We start from the raw sequence: 25210 nt of genomic DNA, 5'->3' as shown, positions 1-25210 counted from the left end.
ATGGGGACCCAGGATGTAGTGATGGAGGAGCCTCAGCCCTGGACCTTGTCCAACAGGTACGAGGTACTTTCTACCTATATCGATGAAGAAAAGGACTTCATGGAGGATGGGCAAACTGACTGTGGTACAGGGGGCCATCCAAGTGGGGGGAGAAGGAAGGATTGTGGTAGTAGTAGGGGACAGTATAGTCAGGGTGATAGATACTGTTCTCTGAAGCCGCAAAAGAGAGTCCCGAAGGCTATGTTGCCTGCCTGGTGCCAGGGTTAAGGATATCTCCTCACAGCTGGAGAAGAACTTGGAGTGAGAGGGGAAGGATCCAGTTGTCGTGGTCCATGTAGGAACTAACGACATAGGTAGAATTAAGAATGAGGTTCTGCTGAAGGAGTTTGAGAAGCTAGGGCCTAAATGAATAAGCAGAACCACAAGGATAATAATCTCTGGATCACTACCTGAGCCACGCGCAAATTGGCATAGGGTCAAGCAGATCAGAGAGTTAAATGCGTGGCTCAAAGAGGGGTTTCAATTCATGGGGCACTGGCACCGGTACTGGGGAAAGAGGGAGCTGTTCCGTCAGGACGGGCACCACTTAAACCGGGCTGGGACCAGCATCCTGGTGAATCGAATAACTAGGGCTATAGATAGGGTTTAAACTAAAAAAAGGGGGAGGGGGAGGGTGGGGGGAAATTTAGAAATCTAAAGAGAAAAGGTCAAGGCAATAGAGCAGTGTAGCGATTTGGGTAAAAGTAAGCAGAGTGTGACAGGAAGGGACAGAAAGTTTAATGGTAGCAGTGCAGCAGAGAATAAGTTCAAAGCAGGGAATAATGGTAAAAAATTTAAATTAAAGGCTCTTTATCTGAATGCGCGAAGCATTCGTAATAAGATAGACAAACTAGTGGCACAAATAGAGATAAATGGGTTTGATCTAATAGCCATTACAGAGACATGGTTGTAAGGTGGCCAAGGTTTGGAACTAAATGTTCCAGGGTACTTGACATTTCAAAAAGACAGGCAGAATGGAAAAGGAGGGGGTGTAGCCCTGATAATATAGGATGACATAAGGACAGTAGCTAGAAAGGATCTCGGCTCGGAAGATCAGGAAGTAGAATCAGTATGGGTGGAGATAAGGAATAACAAGGGGCAGAAAACACTGGTAGGAGTAGTATATAGGCCCCCTAATAGTAGCTATACCATTGGACAGAATATTAAACAAGAAATAGTAGGAGCTTGCAACAAAGGTAATGCAATAATCGTGGGGGACTTTAATCTTCATATTGACTGGACAAATCAAATTGGCAAAGGTAGTCTGGAGGACGAGTTCATGGAATGCATTCGGGACAGTTTCCTAGAACAATATGTCATGGAACCAACCAGGGAACAGGCTATTTTAGATCTTGTATTGTGTAATGAGACAGGATTAATTAGCAATCTCATAGTAAAGGATCCTCTGGGGCAGACTGATCATAATATGATAGAATTTCACTTTAATTTTGAGAGTGACGTGCCTAAGTCCAAAACTAGAGTCTTAACCTTAAATAAAGCCAATTACATAGGTATGAGGGGCGAGTTGGCTAAGGTAGATTGGAAAAATAGATTAAAAGGTATGGCGGTAGAGAAGCAGTGGCAAACATTTAAAGAAGTATTTCATAATTCTCAACAAAAATACATTCCATTGAGAAACAAAAGCTCCTTGGGAAAAGTGATCCAACCGTGGCTAACTAAAGAAGTTAAGGTTAGCATTAGATTGAATGAAGAAGCTTATAATGTTGCAAAGAATAATAGTAAGCCTGAGGATTGGGAGAGTTTCAGAAACCAGCAAAGGTTGACCAAAAAATTGATAAAAAGGGAAAAAATAGAATGAGAGGAAACTAGCAAGAAATGTAAAAGCAGATTGTAAGAGTTTCTACAAGTATGTAAAAAGGAAAAGAGTAGCAAAAGTAAACGTTGGTGCCTTAGAGGCTGAGATAGGAGAAATTATTATGGGGAATAAGGAAATGGCAGAAACGTTAAACAAATATTTTGGCCTAGAAATTCAGTTGCGTTTGCGCCCACTTATTGGCTATAAAGTGGTTTGCGCCTGAAGTTTTTTATCGCCCGAAATTCAGATGGACCCTAACATCGGCGTTAGCCGGTAGCGCCGCGCCGGCACCGATGACGTCATCGGTGTGCGCAGCGCCCCGGTTGCAATGCTATTCCGGCCCGATGGCCAAATTCAGTTGCGGCCGCCTCGCCCGTGGCAGCCGCAAACAGCGTTTGTGAAACGGGGTCTTGCAGCTCCGAAAGGCCGGCGCATAAAGGTGGAGTGGCGGCCGGCCGCTTTCCCGGCGGCCGCCTGCCCGCACCTCCCTCCCCGGACTCCTGCACCACCCCCCCGCGGCATTGATGTCTGAGTCCCGCGAGCCCGGCACTTCTCCGTGGTGCCGGGCTCATTTGCCGGGGGAATCCACCGGCGATCTGACGGCTGCAAGCAGCTCCTCCTTAAGAGAAGGAGGAGGCTTGCAGTACCCCAGCCTGCCGCACCGCATCGGGTGCCGCAGCGGGAGCTGGACGCCTGAAAGTGACATTCATCGCCCCTAGTGAGGCGGCCAAACCCTGCAATAGCGCCCGCCGCCGTCTTGGCCCGTCGCAACTGAATTTTAGGCGGGCGCTACGGGAATCCTGGTGAGCGCAAAATTTCGGGCGCAAAAGACCTGGCGGGGCCATACCGAATTTCTAGGCCTTTGTATCTGTCTTCATAGTAGAATACACAAAAAGCATACCAAAAATGGCGGGGAACCAAGGGTCTAATTAGGGTGAGGAACTTAACGTAATTAATACAAGTAGAGAAAAAGTGCTAGAGAAACTAATGGGACTAAAAGCCGACAAATCCCCTGGACCTGATGGCCTACATCCTAGGGTTCTAAAAGAGGTGGCTGAAGAGATAGTGGATGCATTGGTTTTGATCTTCCAAAATTCCCTAGATTCTGGAATGGTCCCAGCGGTTTGGAAGGTCGCAAATGTAACACCGCTATTCAAGAAAGGAGAGAAAGAAAAAACAGGGAACTACAGGCCAGTTAGCCTGACATCAGTCCTCAGGAAAATACTGGAATCCATTGTTGAGGAAACGGTATCAAGTCACTTAGAAAATCATAACATGATTAGGCAGAGTCAACATGGTTTTATGAAAGGGAAATCGTGTTTGACAAATTTATTAGAGTTTTTTGAGGATATAACTAGCAGGGTAGATAAAGGGGAACCAGTGGATGTAGTATATTTGGATTTCCAAAAGGCATTCGAAAAGGTGCCACATAAAAGGTTATTACACAAGATTAGGGCTCATGGGGTTGGGGGTAATATAGTAGAATGGATAGAGGATTGGTTAACAGACAGAAACAGAGAGTAGGGATAAACTGATCTTTTTCAGATTGGCAGGCTGTAACTAGTGGGGTGCCGCAAGGATCAGTTTTGGGGCCTCAGCCATTTACAATCTATATTAATGACCTAGATGAAGGGACCGAGTGTAATGTATCCAAGTTTGCTGATGATACAAAGCTAGGTGGGACAGTAAGCTGTGAGGAGAACACAAAGGGGTCGATTTTCCCGAAGCTGTCGGGAAGAAGGTGGGACTACAACTTTCGGGTTTTTGACCCACCTACATCGACGTTCGGCCAATCCACGCTATTTTCCCTTGATTGACCTTGTTGAGCCCGCCCAGCGGGCTCAGCAGGCCAATTAAGGGCCACCCAGCAACAGGTGATGTCACAGACTGCAATTTCATCTTTCAAGAGTTCTTGACAGATGAAATATCAGTGTTTCACAGCTGTTTCAAGCTGTGAAACACTGACAGTCTGAGTTCTAACATGAGTCCTTCTGCACAGACTCAGTTAGAACTCTCACCGGCACTCAAAGCTGAAGGCTGTCACTTTTCACAGATCGCAGCCATTCAGCTTTAAGTGCCGGCTGAGTGATGGGCTCCCGACGCCTGCAGGAAGAAAGGCTGTTAAGGTAAGTACAGGTAAGTAAAAGTACTTTACACACTTTAGACACACCAAACACACTTACCTTTGCACTCATGCACCCATCACTCACCTGAGCAACGACATCGCGACCGCTCCAACTCCTTCAACCCGACGGCCCGCCTGCTCTAACCTGGCGTGGTTTGGAGCCGTCGGGAATCCTACACGAAACCCCTCAAAATAGGGATTAGGCTAAAAACTGCCTGTTAACTACCTGTTAATAGGCAGTTAATTGGCACTAATCCCTTCCCGCCTGGGGTCGGCGGGTCCCATTGTGGGGCGGGTACCCGCCGCCTCTGAAAGTTGCGTGGAGCGGGGTTTTGGGCGGGATGGTGTCGGGACCCCCAAATTCGGGATTTCCCCCCCCCCCCCCCCACACGCCTGAAACCCCGCCTGACGGCTCCACGAAAATCGACCCCAAAGAGTCTGCAAAGTGCTATAGATAGACTAAGTGAGTGGGCAGTAAGGTGGCAGATGGAGTATAATGTAGGGAAATGTGAGGTTATTCTCTTTGGTAGGAAGAATAGAAAAACAGAATATTTTTTAAATGGTGAGAAACTTTCAAATGTTGGTGTTCAGAGAGATTTGGGTGCCCTTGTGCAAGAAACACAGAAAGCTAGCTTGCAGGTACAGCAAGCGATAAGGAAGGCAAATGGCATGTTGGCCTTTATTGCAAGGGGGCTGGAGTATAAGAGTAAGGAAGTCTTACTACAATTGTACAGGGCCTTGGTGAGACCACACCTGGAGTACTGTGCACCGTGTTGGTCTCCTTATCCATGGAAGGATATACTTGCCTTGGAGGCAGTGCAACAAAGGTTCACTTGATTGATTCCTGGGATGAGAGGGCTGTCCTATGATGAGAGATTGTGTAGAATGGGCCTATACTCTCTGGAGTTTAGAAGAATGAGAGGTGATCTCATTGAAACATACTGATTCTGAAGGGGATTGACAGGGTAGATGCTGAGAGGTTGTCTCCCCTGGCTGGAGTGTCTAGAACTAGGGGGCATAGTCTCAGGATAAGGGGTAAGCCATTTAAGACTGAGATGAGGAGGAATTTCTTCACTCAGAGGGGTGTGAATCTTTGGAATTCTCTGCCCCAGAGGGCTGTGAATGCTGAGCCTTTGAGTATATTCAAAGCTGAGATAGATAGAATTTTGGACGCTAGGGGAATCAAGGGATATGGAGATCGGGCGGGAAAGTGGAGTTGAGGTCGATGATCAGCTATGAGCTTATTGAATAGCGGAGCAAGCTCGAGGGGCCGTATGGCCTACTCCTGCTCTTATTTCTTATGTTCTTATGTTCTTACCTTCATAACACAAAACTTTGCATTCTCACATGTCGACATTCAATTCCAGTAAATGAACTTTGATGTCTAACTGGTCATACAATTTTTAGTTTCCAGCATAAAATTCAACAAAAGCTTCCAATAATGTCATGAACTCTAACTGCAACTGTGCCTACTACCTTACTTGCTCTAGCTTCTAATCTACTGCTTCTACAAAGTACTCCCTGAGTGATGGAATTTTGAGAAGTGAGTGGCTGGGAATATTTCTCTGGAGCATTTGATTACTGAGGTGACTCTCATCTCAGTGAAGATGCTGTACCTGTGCGACCTGCTTCTATTTAACATACTCTTGTTTTGTCAAGGGACGGAGGCATAATAGTTGCCACTATTATTACAATGAAGCCTGAGGCCCATTTTTTGCCAAGTCTCCTGCCTCCCGATTCAGGCGTGCCTGGAAGTGTTCAATGAGTTAAGCAACCGAAAATGAGCCATAACAAATTTTTACCATAAACTGTCCAGTACTCAGATGTCATTCCAACTGGACAATATAGGTGTCAGTAACATGTTTGGTAATACTATATTTAAAGCAAGTTAGAGACATTTAGGAAAAGAATATAATCACTGTATCAACTTTTCTTTTACTGCAACTCCTGAGATCCAATACTACGAGATCAAAAATCCACAGCTCTTCTAATGGTCTCCCAATAGTCGCCTGCTGGGAATCCACCAGAATAGCTACAAACTCCACTGGGGCCCTGATATGCCAAGTCTCAGCCTTGGCGATTCCGTGATGACACAGCAGAAGCAGAGTCTCTGCCTGCCTTTACAAGGCCATTGATATCAGGGGGCGGGGTGGGAGGGCAGGGACTGTGGAAAGCCCGAGTTCCTGTAGCCAAGCCCTGAGTTGGAATCCAGCATAGCATTGACCAAACATATCTCCCCAACCCCCTGGTGGAAGAGGGACCCACCATGGGTGAGACTAGAACTAGGGGGCATAATCTTAGAATAAGGGGCTGCCGTTTCAAAACTGAGATGAGGAGAAACTTCTTCACTCAGAGGGTAGTAAATCTATGGAATTTGTTACCTCAGAGAGCTGTGGAAGCTGCGACATTAAATCAATTTAAAATGGAGATAGACAGTTTCCTAGCTGATAAAGGAATTGGGGTTACGGGGAGCGGGCAGGGAAGTGGACATGAGTCTAGGTTCGGATCAGCCATGATCCTATTGAATGGCGGAGCAGGCCCGAGGGGCCGTATGGCCTACTCCTGCTCCCACTTCTTATGTTCTTATGTAGGGGTCTAGGCCAGGATCCAAGCTTGGACCCTGAAGTGGAGGAGGCATTTTTTTTTGCAAAATATATAAACGCTCCCTTGCTCCCTTACAAAGGATATATATCTGCATCGGGGAAGAGGACAGAATGTCCCTTGACCGACCACGCACGCTGCTGTATGCTGTTTTTTCTGCTGGGGTTGTGGAGGCGGCACCCAAATGCCCCCATCAGCTGCTAAAGGCCCTTGACCTGCAACCTTTGGTGGGGTCAGCAGTGGTGGCCACGGGTGGGTGCATCTGGCACTTAGGCTGGGTAGTGGCCCTAACCCCATGGATCTTTGGGGCCTATTTTCCTGACTAATGGACGTGAATAGATCTAACCGTGCTAAATTAAAGCAATTCTTTTAAAGGTTTATTGACACCTCAACTGCAGTGTCGGTGCAAAGAGATTTCATTCTCACAGTAGAGTGTAAATGGTGACTCAATCTGGATCCTGGTCTGACCTGACACCAGAGTGAAGCAGAATGAGACTGATTGAAGGAGGCAGTGTCATTCTACTTTGCTTCGGAGTCAGATGAAGCCTTCATTCAGATTTGTACTGTTAATGCCCAAGAGAAGTAGCACACAGCCTGGTGTATATATTGCATGAATCTAAAAGTCTCTCCCTCCTTCCCTTGTATTCAGAAATTACAATAACCTAAGGTACAGTTTATTCAGCAACTGTCACAGTACATGTCCTGAAAGGTTTGTGCCCCATGCTTGTGCTTTATGGAGGTTGTACACAATGCTCTCTGTTCATTGCAGGTTTCCTGAGCACCGGGGATCAAGCTGCAAAAGGCAATTACGGACTGCTGGATCAGATCCAGGCCCTGCGCTGGATCAGTGAAAACATTGCGTTCTTTGGAGGGGATCCTCTGCGGATTACAGTTTTTGGATCTGGAATTGGAGGCTCATGTGTCAGTCTTCTCACTCTGTCCCATCATTCAGAAGGTAGGCCACAGAAAAATGAAAATCATCTTATTTTTTTCCACCTCGTTTCCACACCTGATTACTTCTGGTAGGAAGAGTATAGGATTACAAGGGGAAAAACTTGCTGGGACTTGGAAGGGGGTGGTGGGGGTAGCAGGGGGATGGGGGCGGTGGCAGACAATGAAGATTTTAAAAGAGAGGCGAGATGGTGGGAAAAGGTGAGGTGCTCGAAGAAGACAAAGCTACCAGAGGAGTAGGGGGAGAGACCAAGATGTGACTTGGTAATAAGGGTCATATCACCAAAGTGGTGGTTTGGGCAGGGCAGATGGTGGAAAGTCTAGTCAGCCAGAGAGGCTTCAGTAAGGAGCAAGATGTCACCACCCATGAGCCAAGTTTCTGTTAAAGCCAGGATATCAATGCAATCATCCACAATGAGGTCATAGATAGCAAGAGCTTTGCTCAAGAGTGATGAATTACTAGGCAGCCATTAGAGGGCAAAGGGCAAATCCACAGAGTCAGTGCAGATGAGTGAGATGATCCCAAGGAACAGCTGTAGGGAGGCAAGGAGCACACAAGATCAGGAGAAGGAGCTTGTGGAGCTGGATCAAACCAAGTCCAGCAAAAGATGATGAAGGATTTCTAAAGGACAAGCGGAGCACAGTTGCCATGGGAAGCAAGCAGATAGCAGCAAATCAGAGATCCTTCAGCAGCATGAGAGCAACATTCAGAGCAGGAATGGTAAATTGACAAGTCTCAGTGAAAAGGATGAAACTGATCCCACAGGTGCAGGCCAGGTAGCGGAATAGAAACTGTCTAACAGAGGATGCAGTCTCATTAACATAAGAACATAAGAAATAGGAGCAGCAGTAGGCCATTTGGCCCTTCGAGCCTGCTCCGCCATTCAGTAAGATCATGGCTGATCTTCTACCTCATCTCAACTTTCCTGAACTACAACAACAACTTGTATTTATATAGCACCTTTAACATAGTAAAATGTCCCAAGGCGCTGCACAGGAGTATTTTAAGACAAAAAATTTGACACCGATCCACATAAGGATAAATTAGGGCAGGTGGCCAAAAGCTTGGTCAAAGAGGTAGGTTTTAAGGAGCGTCTTAAAGAAGGAAAGAGAGGTAGCGAGGTGGACAGGTTTAGGCAGGGAATTCCAGAGCTTAGGGCCTAGGCAACAGAAGGCACAGCCACCAAAGGATGAGCGATTATAATCAGGGATACTCAAGAGGGCAGAATTAGAGGAGCGCAGATATCTCGGGGGGTTGTGGGGCTGAAGGAGATTACAGAGATAGGAAGGGGCGAGGCCATGGAGGGATTTGAAAACAAGGATGAGAATTTTGAAATCGAGGCGCTGCTTAACCGGGAGCCAATGAAAGTCAGCGAGCGCAGGGGTGATGGGCGAACGGGACTTGGTGAGAGTTAGGACATGGGCAGCCGAGTTTTGGATGACCTCAAGTTTACGTAGGGTGGAATGTGGGAGGTGTAGTGTATGTACCCGTCTACCTTTAAGGAAACTATTGTATGTAACCGTTCACCTTTAAGAGAACTACTTTAGGTGTGGCACTACTTGTTTGGCTTCTGTATACTGTAATACCGACAGTGACCACACCAGTATATAAGTGTTGTGGCAGGATTGCTGGGGCAGATTCGCCCTGACCTTCGAATAGTAAAGACCCGTTTGTTTGTTACTCCTGAAGTCTGTGTCGTTATTAACAGTACAACCCACAGACTTTACAGTGGCGACGAGTCCGATCGTACCCTGCGGCAAGATGACCAAAGCAACTAAAGAGCGTCGAAGAGAGGCAACCGCCCTCGTCGTTATGCTGGGAGAAAACACGAGGCTGCAGCAATAGAAAGGAAGAAGACTTAGCAACAAAAGCTTCCATCAGCAACAGGCACTGACTACCCTTCTACCACGGTGCGGAGTGAGCCGATCAGCAGGAAACAAGGCGGCCGCGGAGACTGAGTAGGGGAAAGTGTAACGAAATCCGGAGGATAAGGGCTGTGCACTCGACCACGGTCGAGGGGGAGCAGAGCTGGTCAGGAAGGCGGGTCCAACGGCGTCGTGAGATAGCCGGACCGCGATCGGCGGGAAAAGCCGGGCAGCGACCGAAGCCACGAAGCGCTGAGACCGGGAGCAGGCGCGGGAAGAGAGAAACTCAGCCGCAGCCGGGGAGGGAAGCACCGGACTGCGTGAGGGCTGGGAGGCGAACGGGAGCCGGGCATGTGGGAGAGGCAGAGCCGACCAAAGGAGGTTGCGCGAGAGCCAGTCCAGCGGCTGAACTGTTCTCCGTGAACGGGGTACCCAGCGCCGGTAGAGCCGTGCGAGCGGGAGAGAAAGACAGAGCCGAGTAAGGGGAGCTGTGCGGAAGCCAGCCCAGCGGCTGAACCTGTCCGCTGTGGGGAAAGCGTACCCCTCCCACCAGGGAAGAAACGCGGGAAGCCGCCATTAGGCGGAGAAGACGACAGACGTGGGAGACTGCCATTGAAGGGGCGGGGAGAGAAGGAAAGAGCGGGAAACCGCCATTTTTGCGGGAAAAACCGCCATCTTAGAAATAAATAAATAATAAATAAGAATTTAAAGAAATACTTGTGCTGCTCCCAAGGAAAGGAAGATGCCTAAGCGAGGGAATATTAACGATTTTAATTCTGAGATAGAAGACTGGGCCACGTACGTGGAACGCATCGAGATCTATTGTGAAGCCAACAAAATAGAGGAAGACGACAAAGCGATAACATTGCTAAACTCGATGGGCGCAAAGACATACGGGCTCTTGAAGCATCTACTAGCACCAGCTAAACCGGCGGATCAGACTTTCGAAGGGATTGTGGCTGTTCTGAAGGACCACTTGAACCCCACACCGTTGATGTTGGCTGAACGATTCAAATTCTATGCAAGAACGCAACGGAAAGACGAAAGCAACGCGGAATATTTGGTCGAACTGCGTAGGCTAGCGAAATGCTGCCAGTTCGGAGGGAATCTGACAGAGGCACTGCGAGACAAGTTCGTATGTGGATTGTCCAAAGAAGGGACGCAAAAGCGACTACTGGAAGAGAACGACCTCACACTAGACAGGGCTGTTCTTATAGCTGCATCGCACGAAGCCGCAGCGAAAGGAACGGCAGAAATGCAGCTGAAGGCGGCGGCACTCGGGGTGGACCAAATTACCTCGAATACAACAAAATGCTATCATTGTGGGAAGACAACGCACGACCAGAATCAATGCTGGTTTAAGAACCAAGAATGTAGGAAATGTGGCAAACTGGGTCACATCGCAAAGGTATGCCGGTCAGGGAAGAAGACCAACAACTAAAGGAAGCCACCACAAGAAAAGTACAGCAAGGTACACAAGGTGGCTGAGAAGAGTTCAGACGAACAGAATTCAGACTCAGACCCAAACAACCAGGAGCTGGGTAGTCTGAGAATTCACAATGTGGGGAGGGAAGCTGATCTACAAACTATCTGGGTCATGCTAAGAATAGCTGGAGTCCAAGTAAGAATGGAGTTGGACACTGGATCAGCTCTATCAGTCATCAATCGAAGGGACTACCACCGGCTATTCTCTCACATACCCTTAAGGAATACCAAGTTCGTATTACAGACATACACGGGGCATAAGGTATACCCCATGGGGAAGATAAGAGTCAAGGTGAGAGATAGGGGTAAAGAACACCCAAGAATGAACTTGTACGTATTATCTGAGGGAGGACCACCACTTCTAGGACGAGAGTGGATCAAGAAAATAGACATGGAATGGCACTATCTAAAAGCCATAATGAGTGAGGACTCGGTGCAAGCTATCAGCTCAGATTCTGAAACGGATGACGATAAGACCAACTCAAATATGGAAGACAAGGCTAAAATGAACTTGCCGACTATGGTGGAGAAAACGAAGACATGCATAAAGGCTTATGCTACCGAGAAGAATAAAGCTTCAGAGCAGAACTCCAGTTTGACAGAGAATTCTGAGCCTGTTCAAGTTAAGGACTTATCCACAATGGAAGAACACCGAACTCGGACTCAAACTTATTTCAAAGTACGACAACAATTAGAACAGTTGAGTTACCGTCTCGTACAAGAGATGAAAACAATGGAAAAGTTCTGGGACACCGAATGGGAGAACCTGGAAAGACAGCAGAGGCAGCTAGCTCAAGCAAAGAGCGACCATAGAGCCATCGTGACCAATTACCGATCACATCTCCCTTATGATGTTCAGGAGTTAGAATATTTGCATGATCTAGAGATACAGCATAAAGGCAAACCACGCTACACTGAGGATTTTGTTCTGCAATTGGAGACGGAGCTAGTGCAAGCAAGGTTAAGAGAAGCTGAATCGCAGTGTGCACTTAAAGATATGCAGAAAAAAATCTTGGACATGGAAAAGAGAAACGCTTCTTTACCTGATGTGAATAATGTGGCCATGTTGCAAGAGGAGCTTATAGGGGCGAAACTGAAAGAAGCTAAGCAAAGGATGTTGGAACTTGAAACACAGAACCAAATCAGCAGTAACCAGCTATGTCGAGCAGAGAAGGAGTGCTATGGTCTACATGAGAAGGTGCAATATCTCTCAGCCCAGAATGAGGGACTACTCACTCAGTTAAATGAAAGTAATCGGAAAATGGCTGAGATAGACTGCAAGAATAAAGAAGATTTGATGGCAGTGAGACTTCGAGAGGCAGATAGCATAGCAGCCTTGGCTGAACTCCAACAGGAAATTGCGAAAGAAGCAAATGAAGAGGAATCTTCAGGAAGCCAGGATGTTATTCCAGTTCTTCTCTACGACTCCTTACAAGCAGAGTGTGAGAAGTTGAAAGAACAGTATGAACAGGCCCAGGCTACAATTCTGGAGGGGGTTAACTCGGCAACCTCCGAAAAGCTAGTTTCAGTAGAAGCATATGAACAACTAAAGGTTGAACATGAGCAAGAAGTCCAAAGGCTGCAGGAAATTCTTGATGAGCTCAAGGCCAAGACAGACTCATCGGTAGAAGTTCCATCCATAGATGAGAAATTAGAGGTGAAAGACATGGCAGAACATGAAAGACAAGATGTCCAAGAACTCATAAAAATATTGAAGGAAACCCAAGACAAATATGAGGCGGCAATGTCCGAGGTTCAACAACTTGAAGAACAGATTCAACTGGGAATCCTTTCAGTGGAAGAAAAGGAAACTGTAAGAAACACAGAGACTGTAAGAATGGTCCCTGAACATGAGCTAGAGAGCATCAGGGCGCAACTTTTCCGAGCGCTGAAAGCCAAAGTACAAGAGGAACAGAAGGTGGAAGCATTGGAGGAAAAGGTGGATGAAATGGAGAAGACTCTGATCCACAGTGTTCCCGTGGAAGAGTTAACGGTCAGCCAACTCCTTCATATGCTGAGGGACAAGACTCTGCAATGGGAACAATCTGAACACGAGCTTCAATCTTCAAAGGGCAGGAGTTCGGAGCTCTCAAAAGTTTGGGAAATAGCTGAGGTTGTAAAACAGACTTTACTGGGATGCCAAAAGTACGCTGAATCGTGTCTATGTGAACAACAGAATGTTGAAACAGCTGCTCCAGTAGAAGGATTGAATAGCCCGATCAATCAATCCCCGAGGGAAGGGGAAGTATTGAAATCACAAATGAGGTCATTAGTGAAGGATTTGCAGGAAACCCAGGAAGAGCGGGATGAAGATGAATGCATGAAGAAGTCTTTTCAAGAAAGATGTCTAGGGAAGGAACCACAGTCAGCTAACGTCCAGATGGGTAAGGAGGAAGTAGAAGGCCCTCTCGCTGGCCTAACTCAGGACGAACCCGAATATTACCATGACCTGTTGAGTGACACTGAATATTACGAGGATGTGGTCTGCTCAAGTTGTGAGGAAAACTCCCAAAGTGCTGAAATCAGGATGAAACACTTAAGGTCTAAGGAACATAGAGAGTTGGTGGCGCTACAGCTGGCAGCCGAGAAAGGAGTCCCGAGAGTCTCAAAAAGGCAGAAAAGAAAAAGAAGAGGCAGAAGACAATAACTATCTAAAATATTATCACTTCTACCAGCTCAGGAGGGGACCTACGAAAGGAGCTAAATTAGTTGAAAAGTGGGAAATTATCAAGACAGCCAGTTGGTTATAAAAGTCGGCACTGCCGGTTCAACAGGATGAAAGTTCAAGCTGTTACGTCAAGGAAAAGGCTATGGAGGAGTCACACTATCCATGTGAACCGGCTACACCAAAGAGATGTTGTTCGGACCAAGTCAAGATCGGAGACTGAATCTGTGAACTGTTCCCGCAGAGACTGACTTTGTGGACTGTTTCCCACCGAGATTATATCTGTAAAGTGTTTTATATGAAGTTGAAGATATGTATGTTAATGGGACTCTGTAAGTAATAAGCTAAAAAGGGAGGATTGTCGTGTATGTACCCGTCTACCTTTAAGGAAACTATTGTATGTAACCGTTCACCTTTAAGAGAACTACTTTAGGTGTGGCACTACTTGTTTGGCTTCTGTATACTGTAATACCGACAGTGACCACACCAGTATATAAGTGTTGTGGCAGGATTGCTGGGGCAGATTCACCCTGACCTTCGAATAGTAAAGACCCGTTTGTTTGTTACTCCTGAAGTCTGTGTCGTTATTAACAGTACAACCCACAGACTTTACAGGAGGCCAGCCAGGAGTGCGTTGGAATAGTTAAGTCTAGAGGTAACAAAGGCATGGATGAGGGTTTCAGCAGCGGATGAGCTGAGGCAAGGGCGGAGATGGGCAATGTTACGGAGGTGGAAGTAGGCGGTCTTTGTTATGCTGCGGATATGTGGTCGGAAGCTCATTTCATAGTTAAATATGACACCAAGGTTGCGAACAATGTGGTTCAGTCTCAGACAGATGTTAGGGAGAGGGATGGAGTCAGTGGCTAGGGAACGGAGTTTGTGGCGGGGACTGAAAACAATGGCTTCGGTTTTCCCAATATTTAATTGGAGAAAATTTTTGCTCATCCAGAACTGGATGTCAGACAAGCAGTCTGACAATTTAGAGTCCGTGGAGGCGTATCGATCTCTGTATTGAATATACTCAATGACTGAGCCTCCACAGCCCTCTGGGGTAGAGAATTCCAAAGATTCACCACCCTCTGAGTGAAGAAATTTCTCCTCATCTGAGTCCTAAATGGCTGACCACTTATTCTGAGACTGTGACCCCTGGTTCTAGACTCCCCAGCCAGGGGAAACATCCTCCCTGCATCTACCCTGTCAAGCCCTGTAAGAAATTTGTATGTTTCAATGAGATCACCTCTCATTCTTCTAAACTCTAGAGAATATAGGCCTAGTCTACTGAATCTCTCCTCATAGGAACCAGTCTGGAGAACCTTCATTGCACTCCCTCTATGGCAAGTATATGGTAAGGAGACCAAAACTGTACACAATACTCCAGATGTGGTCTCACCAGGCCCTATATAATTGCAGTAAGACGTCTTATACTCAAATCCTCTTGTAATAAAGGCCAACATACCATTTGCTTTCCTAATTGCTTGCTGTACCTGCATGTTAACGTTCAGTGATTCGTGTACAAGGACACCCAGGTTCCTCTGAACACCAACATTTCCCAATCTCTCACTATTTAAAAAATACTCTGCTTTTCTATTTTTCCTACCAAAGTGGCTAACTTCACATTTCTCCACATTATATTCCATTTGCCATGTTCTTGCCCACTCATTTAGCCTGTCTATATCCCCTTGAAGCCTCCTTGGATCCTCCTCACAACTTACATTCCCACCCAGCTTTGTATCATCAGCAAACTTGGATATATTAGATTTGGTCCCCTCATCCAAATCATTGATGTAGATTGTGAAGGGCTGAGGCCCAAGCACTGATCCTTGCGGTACCCCATTAGTTACAGCCTGCCAACCCGAAATTACCCGTTTATTCCTACTCTCTATTTTCTGTCCGTTAACCAATCCTCAATCCATAGTACCCCAATCCCATGAGCCCTAATTTTGTTTAATAACCTCTTGTGTGGTACCATGTCAAATGCCTTCTGAAAATCCAAATACACCACATCCACTGGTTCCCTTATCTATTCTGTTAGTTACAACCTCAAAAAATTCTAACATTAGAAAGAAGTGGTGAAGGTAGACATCACAGAAAGCCCAGAAGCCAGCGGAGAAATGAAATTCGACCCAGAACCCAATGCAACAGCAGAGTAAAGCTGAGAAGCCAGATGTGAATTAGAGTACAGTCCTGAAGTCCCGCAGGCAACAGCAGCATAGGAACAGGAATAGGCCATTTAGCGCCTCGAGCTTGTTCCGCCATTCAATGAAATCATGGCTGATCTGTGACCTAATTCCATATGCCCGCCTTTGCCCCATATACCTTAATACCTTTGGTTAACAAAAATCTATCAATCTCAGCTTTAAAATGAACAATTGACCTAACATCAACTGCCATTTGTGGAAGAGAGTTCCAAACTTCCAGCACCCTTTGTGTGTAGAAGTGTTTCCTAACTTCACTCCTGAAAGGCCAGGCTCTAATTTTTAGGCTATGTCCCCGAGCCCTAGACTCCCTAACCATCAGAAATAGTTTCTCTCTATCTACCCTATCAACTCCCATTAATATCTTGAAAATCAGCCTTACTCTTCTAAATTCCAGGGAATACAACCCTAGTTTGTGTAACCCCTCTCCTCGTAATTTAACCTTTGGAGTCTAGGTATCATTCCAGTAAATCTACGCTGCACTCCCTCCAAGACCAGCAGATGGAGAATTGACACTCTAGACTAGAACAAGTTACCTTCATTTTGAAGGTACAGGTAGACTATCCTTTATCCGAACTTCCGAAAACCGAAAACCTCTAAAAACCAAAAGTTTTTTCGTTCAGCGTAAGCCGTGCGCACGACATGACCAGAGTGGCGCACGACTTACGCTGAGCAGGGCAGAGGGTCACAGAGTTCCCTCCTGGGTAGGAGATTGCAGGCCAAGCCGGGCAGTGTGAAGGAGGTACCGGGAGAGTGAACCCAACAATACAGCGGCCCGTCCGATAGCTGCAGCGGCCCGTCCGATATTCTTTTCTCCCCCTGACCCGACCCGAACCGAACCGCGGCCCGTCCGATATTCTTTTCTCCCCCCCACCCGACCCGACCCGAACCGCGGCCCGTCCGATATTCTTTTCTCCCCCCCGACCTGAACCGCGGCCCGTCCGATATTCTTTTCAACCCCCCCACCCGACCCCCGACCTGATTTGCGGGCCAGCTTAGTAGGAGTCAGCTGATATCCGGCTTTCCAGAGAAGCAGGAAGGGGAATGAGACACGGAACAGTCGCAAGAGGTAGCCTGAACTTTTAAAATTTATATTAAATACAAATTTCCCAGTCTTATATTAATACCTTCTGAAATCCGAAAAATTCCAAAAACTGAAACTCAGCTGGTCCCAAGGCTTTCGGATAAGGGATAGTGCACCTGTATTGAGGTATATGAAGAAATTGCACGGCAGTGCAGAGTCACGACAGCCGAGACATACAGCAGAGCACCACAATCCTGACGGCAGAGTCCAGGGGGAAAAATTCAGTATCGACCATTTTGGGGCGCTAACATCATCTGGGCATTAACTTTAGCGGCCGGCGCTAATTAGCGCCATCAACTGCGAAATTGAATTTTAGCACCCCAAGAGGGAAATGGAGCGCTAAATCAAGCACTGCACTTCCTTCTTAGGCGCTAACATCGGAGAGCGGGGCGGAGTCATCAGCAGCGCTGCACACTGGGCCATGCTGCGCTGCCGTGTTCAAAGGCTCCTTCCCTCTCTTAAAGGGAAGGGCCATCGCTGCAGGCTCTGCAATTTAAAAAGTACCTACTTGGACCACCAAGGCAGCCGCGATCCCGCGCGATCAGCCCAGCAATCAAGCAGAGTACCAGGCTGATCGATCGCGGGCAGGAACTCACGAAAAAAACTAGAACAGGAAAGGTAAGTTTTTTTTCCACTTACCTCGGCCACCTCGCCTTTAATCATCACCCCTGAAGTGGCCGGTCGCCCAATGCATGCCTCCTGCAGCTGTCGGTGTTTTTGACTGGCGCTGCTGCAGGGGGCGGAAGTCAATTTCGGGTCCGGGGGCGCTACCGGAGCGATGCGCACGGCAATGATGTCACGATCTCCAGGCAAAGGAGATCGAGTCGCAACGTCGTAGCGCTGCCACAAAACTCCTGCCAAATATGGCGGGAGTCGATGTCAGCGCTGCGCCCGGTCGCAAAACCATTTGCGCCCTGGGGGCGTTAACGGGAGGTGCAAAGGCACCCAATTTCACCCCACAGAAATTCAAATTTGAGTAAGGTCCCAGCTGGGATTGCCAACTCTGGTTGGATGTATTCCGGAGGGTTGGTCACGTGACATTTGATCACCTGACACCCACTGTTTGGAAATATTACTGCATTTACCTTATAAAGGTTGGGTCCCCAGTAGTTGAATGTCTTTGCTCACTGGGAGCCTATATTAAGATTTTGCTCACTGGCAAGGGCAGACTTGTTCTCAGGAAATGGGGAAATTTTCCCAGTGTCCTCATGAATGGTTCCCCAATGCTCCTGAGAGATGCACTCTGTGATCCCCCACCACCTCCTAGAAATCAAAGGTGGGCAATTCTTTATAATCTCAAACAGAAGCAGAAAATGCTGGAAACACTTAGCAAGTCAGGCAGCATCTGATGAAGGGCTATTCCTGAAATATTAACATTTCCTATTCTTTGCAGATACTGCCTGACTTGCTCAGTGTTTCCAGCATTTTCTGATTTTTGTTTAGAGATTTCCAGCATTTGCAGGATTTGGGGGGTTTTTCTTTATAATTTCAATTGACTAAAGAAACCTGGAATAAAAATCAGGCTCATTTAAAGTAAAAAATATCAACAGGATTTAGTGAAACTTCATTCTCACCCACAACTCCGAGCGCATGTAACTCCCCTTTAAACAAAAAGCATTTTAAGACACATCATGCAACAAAAATATACAGTAGCATCTGCTTGCAGTGTTCGCCGCTTGTAGCAAAGAAATGGATTTTGAAATGTTAAAAACCACATTTGATTCAAGCTGTATTTGTACACCTGCTTGTGGTACTCACTACAACTCAAAGCTCAGTAGGAAAAACATTTCCAGGGTACATATTGGGTGGACTCGAGAAGGATTTTGTTTTAATCCTGGTAATCTTGCTGTCAGGAAAATTACATTTTTGGTGGTGACTTGGCTTGACTCTGCTCCTACAAGCATCAGCTCTGAAACCCAAGAGAGCAAGCAGTGAAAAAAATGCGAAGGTTTGGATCACTGAGCTCTTCAGAAGATACAAACTGTCTTTGCCTCCACTGTAAAGGTCAAGTTGTGGTCACACGGTGGGTTGTTGGAGAGAGCAGCTTTCAGGAGCCACTTAATGCATAAAAAAATTCACTATGCTTGAATGGCCTGTTTCTATGTCACGGCTTCTACATATAAATCTTTGAGAATTAGGGCTCGATTTTCACTGAGCTGTGGAGGCAGGCTTGGAGGCGTGCGGGGGGTTAAAACCGCAAAAACTGGCGGGCGGGGACCCCCCCCCTACCGCCTGGTTCCCGACTCCGAGCAATTTTAACTCAGGCGTGTCTGATGGTCCCAACTCCGTCCCGCATCCAACAGGCGGGACTGGTCTTTAAGGCCCTTAATTACCACTAAATGGCCTCTATAATCCTATTTTAACAGGCCCTTGCAAATTTAACCCTTTTCCCGTGTAAAACACGCCTGATGGGAATCACGAATGTGAAACCTGGCGGGAGCACTATTGGATTGCTGACAATCAACTGCAGGTCAACCATTAAAGAGGAGATTTGATCAGCCATCATTTGCAGGTGGCAAGACTTAGTGGTCTCAGGTCTGGGGGGACTTTTACAAGGCTTAACCACACCTGTGGAAGGTTGGAGCCTCACACCCATCTCCAGTGTGGCCTCCTGGGAAACCCCTCTCGCCACCTTCACTCAGCGCTTCCTCAACGGAGGCATATACCAGAAGCACGGGAGCCATTTATTTCCTTCCCATCTGGGCATTAGAGGAGCTCGAGCACCAGCCGTGGCAGCAGCAGAACCAGGAACAACAGCAGCACCAGCAACTGCAGCAGCAGCAGGAGCGCCAGGCTGCTGCTCACCCACCTGAGGCTGCACAGGCCAGAAGGGGCCAGCGCCTGGAAGCCCGTCGGCACAGGAGATACCCCCCAAACAGGGTCTACAGACACAGGGTCACCTATCTCAACATGTCTGAGCAGCAGTGCCAAAGGCGGCTCCGACTTTCGCGCGAGGTAGTGACTGACATCTGTGCAATGCTACAGCAAGACCTGCTGCCCAGAGGACCAGGTGGAGAAGCATTACCAGTGGCCGTCAAAGTCACCACCGCACTCAGCTTTTTTGCCTCAGGCTCATTCCAGGGATCAGCAGCAGACATCAGCGGCTTCTCCCAGGCGGCCGCACACACTTGCATCACGCAGGTAACCGATGCCCTCTTTGACCTCGCGCACAATTACATCCATTTCACCAAGGATCGAGCAAGTGTCATGGCGCGAGCGGCTGAATTAGCTCACCTGGCAGGCTTTCCAAGGGTGCAGGACATCGCTGACTGCACACATGTGGCCCTTAGGGCACCCCATCGCAATCCAGGTATTTTTGTCAATCGCAAGGGCTTCCATTCCCTCAACGTTAGGCTGGTGTGTGACCACAAGAAGGAAATTTTGCATGTTTGTGCCATGTACCCTGGCAGTTGCCATGACTCCTTCATACTGCGCCAGTCTAGTGTGCCTCCGCTATTCAGTCTGCCAGACCAACTTAACGGATGGCTACTTGGAGACAAGGGCTATCCCCTGAGGACGTGGCTAATGACGCTGCTGAGGAGGCCAGCCAACGAAGCTGAGGAGCGCTACAACTCCAGCCACATTTCCACCAGATCCATTATCGAGCAAACCATCGGCTTGCTGAAGATGCGCTTCAGATGCCTGGCTAGATCAGGTGGAGCCCTGCAGTACTCAGCAGCCAGGGTCTCCAGAATCGTCGTGGTTTGCTGTGCACTTCACAACATGGCACAGCGTCGTGGCTTGCAGATTACTGAGGAACAAATGGCTCCTCACATACCCTCCTCAGATAATGATGATGATGAGGAGGAGGAGCAGGGCGAAAACAAACATCCTGCAGAGGCCCATCAACCAGCGGCAGCATTACGCGAGAACATTGCTGCCCGGGATGCAAGGAACGCCCTCATCCTGGCCAGATTTGCTTAGCCTAGTCAATCAAACACTTTTACCTCGCAGCTTCTTACCAGAGCATTGACAATGTCCAAGAACCAGAGGATTCCTAGCACTCTGACCACCATACTGACAGTTGCAAGTATTCCTAAGGCCTCAATGTGGAAGTCCCAATAGCCAAATGACAGATGCCACAACTGCAACATTTGCCATCAGAATTTTTATGCACAATTACAACATAATGGCATTTTTACACAAAACACAAAATTCCACCCAAGTGACTCCCCTTGTGACTACTTGTGCTTTATCTTCCTTTTACGCATGCTCCTACGTAGTGCTTCCCCTGTGGCTTCAGCAGATGTGGAGGCTCCTTGCTCACTTTCCTGCTGCTCCTGTCTTGACACCTTTGGCGGGCGTCCTCTGGGATGGCGAGCCTGTGAGGGCTCGTCAACAGTCTGCTGCTCCTGCGGATGTGCAGGGGTTGAGACGCCTATCTTACTTGGGTGTGGACTCCGGTGGGGCTCTGACCGAGGGCTCTGCGGTGGCATGGAAGTGTGAGCGCTTGGAGAGGAGCCCCCACTTCCTTGAGGTCTGCCACCAACCTCCCTCTCATGGGTCAGGTCCCCCTCAGCGCCTGCAAGTGGCTGGACAGCACCTTGCTACACATCAGGGGGGCCATGGGGTCCCGTATCTGCAATGGCAGTCCTACTCAGAAGGACTTCCATGAAGGTCTGGTTTCTCTGTTCAATAGATGCCCATCGCTCCTCAAGAGTTGTCATTCTATTCTGAACAATGACCATGTTTTCCATAACCTGGCGACTAAGCTCCACCATGGCCATAGCCCTCCTCTCCTCTACCGTAGCCATCCTCTCCTCTACGGTAGCCAGCCTTACCACGGAGGTAGCAAACGTTTCCACGGAGGTAGCCATTCTTTTCGTGGTGATGCGTTCATGCGCCAGTGACTCCACAAAGGCTCTGCTCATGTTCACTATGGACTCCTCCATTCGCTCCACACTCGCAGCGACCCTAGAGACAAAACGTGCCAGAGACTCCTGCATCTGTGCCTGGAGTTCCATCACCTCTGATCTTATGGATGGACCCAGAGGCAGAGGGTCGACATGCTGCTGAGCCGAGCTGGCAGATTCCTGCGCCCTCCGACTAGGACTCTCCACTGCTGTTCCTGTCTCCAGAATCTGCTGATGCTCACTTGTGAGCTGTGATACACCAGGTGACAACACTACTCTATGTCCCGAAGATCCCACCGAGGTGTGAGTGTCTGCGCTGGTGCTGGGTGCGCAGATTTCTGGTGACACTGCGCCCTCAGAGGTTGCAGCTTTCTCTGAGGAGTCTGGCTGCTCAGCCTCTTTTTCCTGGCTAGGGGGGACGGATGCTTGTGATGGTCCTGTGGGGGAGTAAAGGAAAGAGTCAGAGATGTGATGCAAAGGCTAAATGCACATTGGTTTTTGCAGATGCTCATAAGTGCATCTGTTACAGCTTCACAATCATTATCAGCGACTCATGCAATGTCAAAGAGAGAGATGGGAAACTTTTCTGTCACCAGCTTGCTGTGTTGCACCGCCTGTCCGCCCCTCACGCGCAAATCATCCTCAATGCCCATAATTTCCAGGACGGCCTCCTCCCAGGGCATCAGGTGCGCTATTGAGGGTGGCCTTCCTCCTGTCCTGGCTCGTTCTCTTTTGTTGTGAGCTCTCTTTTCCTGCAATGAGGGAGACAAGTGGAGGTAGAGTGAGAATGAAGGAGTGAGTATAGAGATTGCATAGCATAGATACTTAGAAGGAGACAAAGATAGAGTGAGGTTGCAAGACCAAGGGCCCTCCCTGTGTGCTGTAAGTTGTGTTCAAAGTATCAGAGTGATAGGGAGTGTGAGGGCTGCATGGTGGAATAGTTATGTGAATGTGAGCATAGAGAGAGAGGGAATGGGTAAGGGTGCATGGATGTCAGTGTCAAGTGGGATGTGGAGGAAGAGATTGCTAAAGCTGAGTGCTGGTGAGGAAAGGCAATGGGGATCAGATTGAGGGTGATGGGAAATTAATACTCACTTTTCCAGTGCGCTGAAGGTCATGAAATCTTTTCCGGCACTGTATCCAGGTTCTGCAGGTGACTCCCAAGGAGTTGACCTCCTCAGCCACCTGCATCCACACTGCCTTGGTCTGAGTGGGAGGCCTCTTCCTCCCTGATGCAGGGAACAGGACCCCCCTGTTGGCCCTAGCCCCATTGACTAATGCCTGCCGTGCCGCCTCGTCAAAGCGAGGAGTTGCTCTTGTCCTCCCGCTTGCCATCTTTCCTACAGGTGCCTCTGACACCAAATGGAGAAAGCTTGGAAGCTTGCAGAAGAAGCAAGGCTTGCTGTGGACCTTAAATGCCGCAGCAATGATGATGTCATCGGAGGGGACTTTCAGTCATGAGAAACCCATTTGCAAAGGCTTCCCACACGTTGGAAATCAATTGGCCACTTAAGTTAAAATTGCATCAATCTCCCACATCCATTTAGATTCGTGTGGGAAACACGAAATTCGGATAACATGGCACCATCCCGCACCTGAGTAAAAATCGAGCCCTTAGTCTCTCTGGGAGTGGGAGTTGCTGCCCTTGGCATCTCCATTGGTGAGAGGAGAGGGAGTAGGAGCTGAGGGCTACTCTCGGCTGCATTGAACATGGGGAGAGAGAGAGAGGCTGACACTAGGGGGTAGAGTTTCTGCTTTGGACACAATCGATAATCCGGGTGCAAATTGCGCCCGTTTGGAGAAGCTCACAAACAAGCGCTGTTAGCAGAAACTCCCAATGGTGATTAATTCAGAGTGGGGGCGTAGCCTGATTTGTAAGTGGGGCCAGCTTCTTGCACGATGTTTTTTTAAACAAGAGCTGAATGTAATTTGCGTTTAAAATTTCGTGATCTTTTGCGCGGGTTACGCTGCTTTCGGGCAAATTGTGGAAAAAAAACAGCGCAACCGAGCGGAAACTCTACCCCCATGTCTGCATCATGCATTTACACTAGTCTGAGTGATTTTTTACCACTGTGCTTCTCCTTGCAAGTCAGTACATGAACTGATAAATCTAATCGAGTGTTTATCATAGAAACATAGAAGATAGGAGCAGGAGTAGGCCATTCGGCCCCTCGAGCCTGTTCCGCCATTTAATGAGATCATGGCTGATCATCCAAATTCAGTACCCTGTCCCTGCTTTCTCCCCATATCCCTTGATCCCTTTAGCCTTAAGAAATATATCTAACTCCTTCTTGAATATATTTAATGAATTGGCCTCCACTGCCTTCTGTGGTAGAGAATTCCACAGGTTCACCACTCTCTGGGTGAAGAAATTCCTCCTCATCTCAGTCCTAAATGGCTTACCCCTTATCCTTAGACTGTGACCCCTGGTTCTGGACTCCCCCACCATCGGGAACATCCTTCCTGCATCTAGTCTGTCTAGTCCTGTTAGAATTTTATAAGTTTCAATGAGATCCCCTCTCATTCTTCTAAACTCTAGCGAATATAAGCCTAATCAACTCAATCTCTCTTCATACATCATTCCTGCCATCCCAGGTATCAGTCTGGTTGCTACCTGATTGGTAGGTGTGGATGATGTGGTTGGCTGCTCAGCAGTGTTCCCTGTAGGCCGCGCACTGCTCCAGGGAACCCGCGCAGCCGGCTTGGCGGCATTTCACTGTAAAAACCACGCATGCACGGTATTTTGAATGGCCTGCGCAGCCCCTTATAGGGGCCAGACAGGGCCAAAGAAAATTACAGGGAACATATCTGCTCAGTATCAATGTGAGCATCCTGGAACTGAGGTGGCCCTTGTCTCACAGTAGCTACGTTTTGAGATGGATTTGCTGCAGATTGCTCCTCCTGAGCTGCTGCATGGGTGATGTGACCATGCTTCCTTTCAACCACAGGTGCAGGCATCGGACGAGGCTGGCAGGAGGGAACAATCAGTGAAGCCCTGAAAGATACTTAGCTATATCCCAGCCCCAATCACTTGGAGGCTGCAAGAAACAGCTGTCTCCAATCTGGCACCCCAATTCTCTGTGGCAGCAGTCCGAACATCCATTGAAGAAGTGTAGACTGCGCCTAGGGCCAACATCATGGGTGCCGTCTTCCAGATGTGCCGTTGAGCTGCCTAGGTGTCAGCATAGTGCTAGTGATAGGTGGGCTGCAACACTAGAGATGTAGTTGAGTCATCATCTGCTGCACAATGTCGGACATCACGTATGTTTGATGCTGTACAAGCATCCTTCTCTTAAAAGTAGGACCCGTGAGATCTGCACCCGAGGCTCTTGAGCTGAGGAGCAATGTGCCTTGGCACTCTAATCAATAACATCATGTTGCACCCCAACTACCCCGTACACTTGTGACATGTGCATCATCCAGTCTATCTCCCTCTGGATCACTCGATCAAGGCTGGTGCTTGCGAGTGACAAATTGAATGACAGCACATGCTCTGAAGTGTTGGCGAGGTTGTGTACTGGGGCCTGGCT

General features: G+C 48.1%; 1 protein-coding gene across 3 annotated transcripts in view; it reads left to right on the top strand.

The window, feature by feature from the left end:
- The window catches only part of nlgn3a (neuroligin 3a), a 340056-nt gene that overhangs the window by 238657 nt on the left and 76189 nt on the right, over window positions 1–25210 (top strand). For all 3 annotated transcript variants that reach the window (XM_085998226.1, XM_085998216.1, XM_085998221.1), the window contains one exon: window positions 7351–7536. In XM_085998226.1, the coding sequence (XP_085854352.1) occupies window positions 7351–7536 (186 nt within the window). The remainder of the gene's footprint in view (window positions 1–7350; window positions 7537–25210) is intronic.

Source organism: Somniosus microcephalus, chromosome 1, assembly GCF_052327205.1.
Source record: "Somniosus microcephalus isolate GS21.2 chromosome 1, FLI_Smic_1.0, whole genome shotgun sequence".
Lineage (NCBI taxonomy): Eukaryota > Metazoa > Chordata > Chondrichthyes > Squaliformes > Somniosidae > Somniosus > Somniosus microcephalus.
The sequence above is the reverse complement of the archived record's forward strand: the minus strand, read 5'-3'. Positions and strand labels throughout refer to the sequence as shown.